The sequence below is a fragment of the Cannabis sativa genome, chromosome 5 (assembly GCF_029168945.1).
Source record: "Cannabis sativa cultivar Pink pepper isolate KNU-18-1 chromosome 5, ASM2916894v1, whole genome shotgun sequence".
Classification (NCBI taxonomy): Eukaryota; Viridiplantae; Streptophyta; class Magnoliopsida; order Rosales; family Cannabaceae; genus Cannabis; species Cannabis sativa.
In genome coordinates, this window is record NC_083605.1 from 17,033,371 (window position 1) to 17,044,897 (window position 11,527).

The 11,527-nt window shown below is 34.1% G+C and overlaps 1 protein-coding gene across 1 annotated transcript; it reads right to left on the minus strand.

Moving 5' to 3' along the window:
* Nucleotides 1-8,956: 8,956 nt before the first annotated feature.
* LOC115715725 (gibberellin 20 oxidase 2) lies at nucleotides 8,957-11,010 on the minus strand. The gene is made up of 3 exons (XM_030644392.2): nucleotides 10,143-11,010; nucleotides 9,718-10,039; nucleotides 8,957-9,590 (listed from the first exon to the last, which is right to left on the minus strand). Exons 1-3 carry the CDS (start codon nucleotides 10,718-10,720, stop codon nucleotides 9,327-9,329), a joined length of 1,164 nt encoding a protein of 387 aa, XP_030500252.2. The 5' UTR covers nucleotides 10,721-11,010; the 3' UTR covers nucleotides 8,957-9,326.
* Between the last annotated feature and the right edge of the window lie 517 nt (nucleotides 11,011-11,527).

Here is an 11,527-nt window from a genome sequence, read left to right on the forward strand (position 1 = left end):
TTCCGGAACCGCTCATACAAAGGTTCCAATCTATGGGCCGCCACTACCATCTCGGCACAGGCGGCGAGGCGAGGTGCCACTGGAACTACTGGCACTGGAACTGCAGGAGCACCCTGCTGTCTCAACCTCTGAATCTCGAGGTCTTGTTCTTAGATCCGGGCTTGCATCTCCGCAAACCGCAACTCCCAGTTCGGGGCTCCCTGATCGGGCGGGGAGCACAGGCAGCCTGTGGCGGGTTCTCATCACCCCGACCACGAGCCCTGCCTCGGGGACCTCTACCTCGGCCCCTAGCAGGTGGGGGAAACCGAGCTCCCTCTCCCTGATTCGACCCCACGGAGTTGCCTCGACTCCTGGTAGTCCGCCTGGCGTCCATCTAGTTAGAACCGCCTGCGAAACCAAGAGTTGGCATATCAGGTCGTATTCAGGGCGAGCTTACTAATGCCGCTTAATTTGGAAATTAGAAATGAAACATGCGCCTATTCTACTATCAGGCTACTAACATGCTTCCTATCAGGCTTTTCTTTTTCATAACTGAATAAAATAAACTACTAAAGCAATAAAGGCTTACTGAACCGTGAACCGAGCTAACTGCTGATGATGATTGTACATGTCGTGACGATCTTCGGAAGACAACCTGGCGGCTCTGATACCAAATTGTAACACCCTAACTAACTTAGGCGTATCACGTGATTTTTAAACGTACTGTGCAGCTCGTTGCTAATCAACGAGGTTTATGGAAAAACGTGATTAATTAAAATTTTGCTTTTTCATTAATCTTATAAACCATTTTACAAAAAGTCTCGGGATCCCGATTTATAAAAATATTTACAAACGTTTTCACTGTTTAACTTTTACATCAAAATGAAAGTCGTCTAACGACAGTTACAAAAATCTCAGCCGTGCTGTCTCGAGGATCGTACGCTCCAGGCCTAACCGCCCCGACATGTACAATCTCATAAGCTCGCTCACGGTCCATCGGCAAGCGCCTTGCCTTTACCTACACATGAACGTAAGCGCGAGTCGACGGACTCGGTAAGAAAAGCATACTAATATCATACATAAAATCGATCGCCGTGTCCAACACGATGCGAGTCCCGCTGCTGCCATGTCCAACATGGTGCGAGCACTTCTTGCCATGTCCAACATGGTGCGAGTTTTGAACGTTCGGGGGACGATGCTATTGACACGTAACAACTGATCGGTCGAACCGGTCATACTCCGGCTGTTGGTCATACTCCAGCCTGTACCGAGATGTTACTATATCCTCTTGATCGGTCGAACCAGTCATACTCCGGCTGCTGGTCATACTCCAGCCTGTACCGACGGATACGTCAATAGCACGGAACCACCAACCAAGTGTCGGCTGATCGGTCAAACCGGTCATACTCCATTCTTTGGTCATACTCCGGCCTCGTACCGACGTGACGGGGTTGGGTGGTTCGAAGCCTAAATACATATCTAATGTAATCTAACGGGCTTCCTACATGCACGCTAAACATGTAATCTACATATGCATCTTGTTATACTAATCTTACCGGATTCGATTTCGGGTGTGCTTAGGTCAACTTGACTGGAATCGAAGCCGAACGGCGGATTGCGGCTCCTAAACCATAAAAATCACAACGCTATAAGCGACACGCTAAATCACTTCCCGGGGACTAAAACTTGAAACTAAAAGTTTCCCTATCGATAAAAAGCATGGCAATACCCCTAAAAACCCAAAAACGAGGAAAACTAGGGTTCTGAAAAATCCCCAACCGGAAGACCGGTTGCCCAACCGGAATTCCGGTTCTGGGAAAATTCAGGACCCCATCCGGAATTCCGGATGCTCAACCGGAATTCCGGTTCCTCGCAGGCAGCAACCAAAAATTCACATATCTTGACCAATTCGAACCCAATTGATCCCAAACTTTCCAGACCTCCTCTATAGGTCCCAAATAACAATTCTAGAGCATCAAACCTACCCAGAAATCACACATGCAAAATTCACCATTAAAGACCAAGCTTTGAGTTCAAGAACTCAAACTTGGTTAAATCCACTATCATGCACCCTAGCCTAGTTAATTCTACTTAACTAAGCATATAATCACCTCTGAAAACATACAGAAACACCCAGCAACTTCACAGCAACAAAACATGGCATTTTCTCTCAAAATCACATATTTTCACATATAAACCTCTAGCATGTTCAACCTAGTAATCAAGCATCAAAACAACCCTAAACTAACATGCTTAAACACAAAATAATCACTAGATTACAGCAGCAACAACAACATAAAAATCCAACATGCAAATCACATTTTCACACATTTTCTTCAAGAATTTAAAGAGGGAAAGAGGCATGAACCAACCTAGCTTGCAATAGACCTTAAAGGATGAAGAATAACCAGCCAAAATCAAAGGAAAAACATCTTCTCCTAGCTGCTCAAGGCTGGCCGAAAATGGAAGAGAAAGAAAGAGAGAGTTTGAAACTTTTTTGGAATTTTTCTAAGTGTTGTAAAATGAAAGAAAAGTCATTTAATACCATCTTAATAAAACCATTTCAGCCAAAAGATTAATTAGAAATAAACATTTAATTCATTTATTAAATCATAAAAGACAACACACTAATGGGGCAAAAAGACCATTTTGCCCCTCCACCATAAAATCACATAAATCATACTAAAGGGGTATTTTTGGGACATTCTAAATTCCCGGCCATTCCCGACATTCCCAATGTCTAAAACCCGTCCCCAAATTACTAACATACTAAGTTGTGATTTCTACTGAGCCAAACGCCGCGTTCCAAAATACCGGACACCGGAAATGCGAAATATAAAAACTGCTGAAGACATAATTATGCATATCTGAATTCCATAAATATCCATGATAAATTATTTAAATAGCTATAAATAATTTCCTGATTAACATAAATAACTGCAAATTTCCAAATTAACTAAGCGGGCTTTACAATATCCATGCTGATATTGTGATTCAAATGCTACTAGCACTAGTACGATAGCAATACACAGTGCATTGGTACAATATTTTATGTTCAAGGGGTACGATTTGGTGTTACCAAAACTAGTATGGTTAAGTACGTAGTGCATGTGGTATAACACTCAGGGGTACTCAGGGTACAATTCAGCCCTACCAACACTAGTACACTAGCAGTACTCAGTGCATGTGGTACAAAGGTTTAAGAGCATTCTTGATCATCTGTTTAGCCTTGTAGATAGGTGTATGGGTACCTAAAGTCAAGCCGGTAATATAATATATGTTATGTAATTTTCTTATTGAGTTCGTTGACTCACATATTATTTTCATGTGAAGGTAAAAGAAAGGCTAATGTTGAACAAGAGTGAGTCTAGAGGCCAAGGATGATTGTACATGTGAAGATGGTGCGACCTAGAGAGTTCGATCTTGGGACGACTTGGGCTTCATTATATAGTCGCTATGCGACATGTTTGTAAAGTTTATTTTGAAAATGAATATAAATTTTTAAAGCGGGATCCCAACTTTTTGTATGGATATGTATACATTTATAAAAGTTTAAAGTTAAATGAAAAGCATAAATTTGTCACGACTTTTGAAAAAAATCTTTTGATTAGCAAAGGTATACATTGTAATTAGAAAGTCACTGTAGTGTGCCTAATCATTAAAGTGTTACAGTGGTTAACGACCCAACTCGGGCAGAGATGGCGGCGACGGCGAGCATGTTTTTTTTTTTCTGAATATGGTTGGGGTATTTTGTAAAACATATTTTAATTTGTTAATTATTAATTTCTTTTATTTGAGTGTCATGATATTATTGTATTTCAATTTTAATGTAATTAATTAATTATTGAAATTAAAAAATTATTGATTTATTTTTATTAATTTTATTTAAATATTAAATTAAGAAATTATTAATTTATTATTTGTTAAATTTATATATATATAAAATAATATACATTTAAATTATTTATTATTTGTTTTATAAAATATGAAATCAAGTCCAAGAAAGTTGGACTAGAAATTCAATATTTTGCGAGTCCTATTCTTACCTCTAGCAATGTTGGATTAATTTTTTTTTTCTAGTCCAATATTGTTGGACATTAAAAATATTATTTTTATGTCCCTCGACATTATGTTCAACACAAAAATGGACTAGAAAAACTTATCTAGTCAAACTTTAATTGACATAAAAAGTATTTTTTGTAGTAGTGTACTGATGGGGTAATTACAAGTAACATATGGACTTGGACTTAATTGGTGATGACCGACCCATGAGGTGCTTGGTGTAAGTTGATGTAGTTTCCACATCATGTTGATATTTGCCAAAAATCATATCTATCATCGTGGATAATTAAAGACACATTTAATGCTTATTTCTAATTACTTTCTTTCCATATTAAGAAAGATATAATCTTCGAATGAGGTCCTTGAAAAGTAATTATTGATATCTTGAGATCTCATAATCAATGAGAATGCTTCACAATTGGATTTTCGGATACTTGTTGTTTGCATCTCCCAGATGCGGTGTCTAACATCTTTTAGAAGTATGCTATAACGGATTGCTCACTCGCCTGAACAAGTCTTTTACTTATTCGAAAGGACTGACTGCTTGTAGGTCCAGTCTAATATTTTATTTGGGCCTGTTGTTGGCCAGGTGTATATTTCATTCTAAATAAGTTTTGTCATCAAGCGAGAAAAATATATTTCTTACAACATTATTTTTAAGTACTAGTGATACTTAGCATAAACACTAGATAGTGATTTATTGAATAGTTAATTATATTTCATAAAAATTATTACATTAAATAATATAACATCCCATACTTGTACTAAGACAACGGGTGCATTATAGGAATGTCAATCTGGGCCATTTTCGCGGGCCGGGCCGGGCCCCCGGCCCGACGGGCCGACTGTGGCCCGAATTATTCGGGCTCTTATCGGGCTTCTGGCCCGGCCCGGCCCGGCCCGGTACAAAAATGTTTTTTTTTTTTTTTTCAATTTAATAAAACAAATTTATTCGGATGCTTGTTGTTTCCTCGTTATTTTAATTTTCTTTATTAACAATTTTCATTTTGTTGTAATGTTATCAAGTCATTTTGGTCATACTGTGCACTGCACTGGACTTATCTTTGCATTGTTCTATCTAATATATATAGCATGATGTGCAATAGAATATTAGCCTGTAAGTATAGCTAATGTATACAAGACTTGAAGTCAATGCTTTGAAGCAAAATTGCATCTATGAATATGATCATTTAAAACGAGATCCAAATATCATAAATATATCCTAAGACAGGCTTACGAAATAATAAATATTCAAAAAAAAAAAAAAAAAAAAAAAAAACGGGTCGGGCCTAACCCGGCCCGATTATCTCGGGCCGGGCTTGACCCGCTAGGCCAAAAGAAGGAGTCGGGCCGGGCCGGGCCGGGCCAAAGTGATGTCGGGCCGGGCCGGGCCGGGCCAAAGTGATGTCGGGCCGGGCCGGGTTTGTGGCGGGCCGGGCCGGGCCCGGCCCGACTGACATTCCTAGTGCATTATACCATTTCTAACTTTCACTATGGCTCCTTCAAAATTCATTTATATGTAATATATGAATAAATAGCACTTTTCTCTCTGAATATTTGGCACTATCTGATTTTGTCCCTTAAATTATAAGGCTTGTTTATAAATTTCCCCCAAAATATAACAATTACATAATTATGTCCCTTCTGTTAGGTTCAGTTTCTATTACCGTTAAAAATTAATATTTTTACTCCTAGAACTTTGACCAATACAAAATTTTACCCCTTTTATTAAAAAAATTAATTTTGAAAAATAATTAAAAATAGTAAAAAACCTAATAAAAATATTAAATTAATTCAAAAAATATTAATTTTTCTTTAAAAAATATAAATTATTTCTAAAAAATATTTTCAAACTTTATTTTATTTATTAACAGGATATATTAAAAAATCAATTAAAATTATTGAAAATTCAATAAGTAATTTAAACTGAATAATAAATATTTTTTGACAAAAAAATCGAACTTATTTATATTTATGAACTCTTATCTTAATAAATAAAGAAAAATAATTAAAATTTCAATAAAAATATAAAATTATTTAAAAAAAAATTAGAAATCAAACTAAAAAAATATTATGTTTACTTAAACAAATCTATAGTTTTTGAGAAAAATAAAATAAACTCAAGTTTATTCCCGTAAAATTTAGCTTTTACAAAAATTAATTTTTTAATATCTAAATGAATTTTTTAATAAAAAGTAAATAATATTTTTTTTTAAAATCGCTTAATTAGTTTAAAATTTTAATTTCTTTTTTAATTTTCTTAATCATTGAAAATGAATTTTTTTAAGATCTAAATGAATATTTTAAGATTTACTAAAAAATATTAAATCTTTCTCATTTTAGTTTTAAGGGGAAACGATTTGATAGTTGTCAATGTTTAAGGAGGAAAGTTACTAATTTACAAAGACACATCATTATTTAAACAAAATAATGAAACAAAACCTAATAGAAGGACTAAAAATTTGTAAATGTAAAAATTCAAAAGAAATTCTTAACAAGTCATATATTTTAAGGAATAAAATAAATATTATCAAAAAATTACAAGATAAAATTAATAATTATTCTAAATATATAGCTAAAGATACTCAAATAGTTCATACATTGAATCAACTATTCTAAAATTATTTTAAAGAGAATTAAACTATTTCTCCATATATTATCCTATGTGAAAAAAATTTATAATTACTTAATATGGTACTGTACAATTATTTATTGAGTTATATTGAATTAATTTTTTTTTTACTCTTTTTTTTTATAATTCCACCACTTTCTTTCTTTTATTGAAGTCTCTTTTAATTTATTTATATACCTATGTAAATGATATGGAGATAAAAATAGAGAATAAATGATTTAGGATGTAATATAAATTTTTGGGTGATTCTACAATGCATCCCCTTAAAATAGATGTATTGATGCATCCTCTACTTGTTTCGGCATTCAGAAAAAAAAATTAGTCTAATTTTTTTTATATTCATGTACGTTATAGCTATTTAAGATATCCGACAAAATTTTAAGAAATTCAGAATAATTTACAATATAGAAAACAATGTTCAAACAGTCTATTTTACACAAGTATAAAATAAAATAGTCACGCGTGCAACACACTACTTGAACGTAATTTTCGGTGTGTTAAACTTTTCCGAATTTCTTAAAATTTTGCAAGATGTCTTAAATAAATATAATTTACATGACCATGAAAAAATTTTGACTAAAAAATTATTTCGGATACTAAAACAGATAGAGAGGTATCAGTGTATCCCTTTTAAGGGGGTGCATTATAGAATTTCCCTAAATTTTTTTAGAAAAGTAATTTTTGGAAAATTCTACAATACACCCCCTTAAAATGGATACATTGCTGCACCCTTATCTGTTTTAGCACCCGAAATAATTTTTTAATCAAATTTTTTCTCATGGTTATGTACGTTATAGTTATTTAAGACATCCTGCAAAATTTTAAAATTTTTGGAAAAGTTTAAGATGCCAAAAACTACGTTCAAACAGTGTGTTGCACGCGTGACTACTTATTTGATACGCGTGTAAAATAGACTGTTTGAACATTGTTTTCTATATTGTAAATTATTCAGAATTCCTCAAAATTTTATAGGTTATATTAAATAGCTATAACGTACATGAATATGAAAAAAAATTAGACTAAAAAATTCTTCTGCATGCAGAAACAAGTTAAGGGTGTATCAATACATCCCTTTTAAGGGGGTGCATTGTAGAATCACCGGTAATTTTTTATTGAGGTATATTTTATAAGTAAATTCTACAATGCACCCCCTTAAAATGGATACATTGATGCACCCTAATCTGTTTTAGCACCCGAAATAATTTTTAGTCAAATTTTTTCTCATGGCCATGTACGTTATAGTTATTTAAGACATTCTGTAAAATTTTAAGAAATTTGGAAAAGTTTAACACACTAAAAACTATGTTCAAACAGTGTATTGCATGCGTGACTATTTTATTTTATACGCGTGTAAAATAGACTATTTGAACATTATTTTCTATATTGTAAATTATTCGAAATGTTTTAAAATTTTGTAGATTATCTTAAATAATTATAATGTACATGAATATGAAAAATAATTAGACTAAAAAATCTTTTTCGAGACCGAAGCAAGTTAAGAGTGTATCGATACATCCCTTTTAAGAGGGTGCATTGTAGAATCACCCTATTTTATAAGTGAGTAAGAAAACTGGTTAGGCTGATCTTACGATGAGTTATTTAGAAGTTAAGAATGTATCAGTACATCCTTTTTAAAAAAGTGCATTGTAGAATAACCCTATTTTATAAGTGAGTAAGAAAACTGGTTGGGTAGATCTTAGGATGAGTTATTTACAAGTTAAGAGGGTATCAGTACATCCCTTTTAAGAGTGTGCATTGTAGAATCACCCTATTTTATAAGTGAGTAATTAAAAATTTTGCACGTGCCCTACGAGTAATTATTAATTCATTGTATTATATTATATGCATATATATTATTATTATTATTATTATTATTATTATTATTATTATTTTTTTTTTGCATAAAATTGTATTATATAATTTGTTTGGATTATTTTAAATTTGTTTAGAAACGAGAACATGAATATTGTATCTACAATATTTGAGAAATCAGATCGATCTACACATTTAATTTTACATGAAATAAGAAAAACAAAATTGAATCAATTTAACAACTGAGACAGTTTACACTACTTCCACTAGTACTATAAATACTATCTATCTATCTCTCTCTCTACATTATTTTTTTTCATTTCCTTCCAAGTATAATTCTGATCAAATATGGACACGACACCCACAAACAGATTAATTGTGCATCAAGATCTGGGCAAAGCTTTTTTCTAATTGCAATAGCTCATCGGTTTTCTTCAAAAGACAGTAGTTTATAATATTACTAGCTAATGATAAGCTTTCTATATATTTTTATATAATAAAACTATGGAAGAAAAATTACAAAACTTAGCTGTTGTTGAGCCCAGCATTTTTTATTGGTTTCATATACCTCACTGTCGTACCTTTTTAATCCCTAAAGCTATATAGCTAACTAAACTGACACATTAAAAATACATTCTTCTTTCGTGGTTTCGAAATTTAATAAATAAAGAAAAAAGAAAACCCAACTTTTTTCCTTCATCTCAATCATCACTCTCCTCAACATCAATTTTTCTGTTTGTTTTGTTTATAACATTTTTTCTTGTAGGCATTTGAGAGAGACAGAGATCGATCCCATAAGAAGCCCAGATTTTGTATATGTTAAAAAAGAAAATTATCTCTCTCAGTTGTTGTTCTGTCGTAGCCAATTGGAGAAGTTTTGTAGGGTCTTTACGTCAGCTCTGTAATGCTTCTGAGTGAACTCAAGAAACATAGGCCAAGTGAAATCCGGGTAAACACGAGGGTTTGAATGGTCCACTAACTCACCTGGTGGACTTACCACTTTATCATTCCCTGGACATAAAAAGAATGCCAGAGATTTTCTTGACTCTTCGCTATTAACCACTGCTCGGTGCAAACAACTTTTGTATCTTCCATTCGAAAGAGCCTTCATAAAGTTTTAACAACAAAAAATTAATTAATAACTTGACAAAAAGTGAATATATTTCTAAAGCAATAATAATAAAAATACATTACTACATGTTTAAAAAGAAGTAAGTTAGATATTTAGTTACCGTGAAGGTGTCACCGATGTTAACAACAAAGGCGTTGAAATTTGGAGCAATGATATGCCATTCGTCGTCCACGAATACTTGGAGTCCTCCCACTTGGTCTTGGTGGAGAATGGTTAGAGATGTTGGATCACAATGAGGTCCGGTTCCTAATGTAAGATCGGGTTTTCGGCATGGAGGGTAGTAATTGAGTCTCATTATAGAATCGTTATCTTCGAAAAATTCCTTGAAATGAGCTTTGCCTACACCAAGGCTTATTCCCAGAAGTTCCATGATTCCAAGAGAAAGCTTACTCATGGCATCGCAGTAATCCTGGTACACCTTCCTGATTAAAACAAAGTAAACATAACAGATGAGTTTCTAAACATAACCAATAAATATGAAAAAACAGAGTAATAGTGTTTGTTTCGTGTTTTTACTAATCGTACCCCAATTGTTCGAACTCTTCTCCCATTTTGTTTCGGAGATAGTCTTGGACGATGTTGTTGGAGTTTTTGTTAGCGGAGTAGTGGAAAGAAAGCGTTTCTTTCCATGGGAGTTTCGAAGAGAAACGACCGGTGAAACTGCTGGAGTAGCCACAGTGTTCCCCTAGTTTCCTCTGTGCTCTCTGCTTTTTCTGGAGTGGCAATTGGAAGAATTCATTCATGTAGCGGTGAGCATCAGAAACGAGCTTGGAATCGACGCCATGATTGACAACCAGGAAGAATCCATGCTTTTCACAAGCCTCGCCAACAAGGCGCGAGGCTTCCATTGCTGCTGCCGGGTCCCCAGACAAAAAGCTCCCCAAGTTTATGAGCGGTACATGGAGCTCTGGAGCATTGGCACAGGGCTTCTCCTCGTCTGGCCATATGAATTGGGTGGGTATGCTCGACTGGTTTCGAAGTACCGAAGCATCAAAAACTAGCTGCTTCGTATGATCGTCGTGTTGCTCATCTATTTTCGAAACATGACGAGGCATGGATGATTTGCTTGTGGTAGTCATGGTACTTATACAATCAATAGCCATTATTGCATTTAATGGCAATACTCTTATGTATTTTTTTTTCCTCCTACTTTTGTTTTTAGTCTTGTTTTTCTTTTTTCTGGTGCTACAATTTTCTTTAAAAAAATAGATAAAAGAAGCTATGAGGTCGTGAGGGGGAAAAAAGAAATATTTAACGGGGGTGAAAGAGAAGGAGAGGGATTTTGAGTGAGCTATATTTTTAGTAGAGAGAAAAGGGAAGAAGGAGGGAGTAGCATAAGTTTGAGAGGTATGATGAAAGAAAAGCCAAGGCCGTTCATTGGGAGGATGAGTGAACAAAAATTGGAATCTTATAAGCACACACACTCTCTCTCTCTCTCTTAATTAAAAAATTGTTTTGCAAATAAGGGCTACAAATAATGAGTATATACACAACGAGGGGCTTTGGAAATAGAGAAATTAAAATTTGGAACCATCTTAAGGAGTATTTGTCTTTTCTATTGTTGACAGGAAAGCGTTCCCAATGTTATTTGTCATCTCATGGGAAGAGGGAATGATATCGTCACGCACTACAGATTCAATATATTTCATTATACTAATTGGACAAACAAATTTCAGTGTCTAAATATAGGCCACCTGGAATCACCTCCGAGTGAAATTTTTTTCATTATAAAGATATTTTGCTCTATAATTTTTAATGCTATATGGAAAGTTTTGTGAAAAGCTAGCCTAATAAAATAATATGATTCCCCACATCCTTGTTTTATATCAATGTTAAGGCTCAACATACCAGTACTCTCAAAATTGGAAAAGCAGTACAAAGTATTCTCTACAAGAGAGATAGAGAAATGC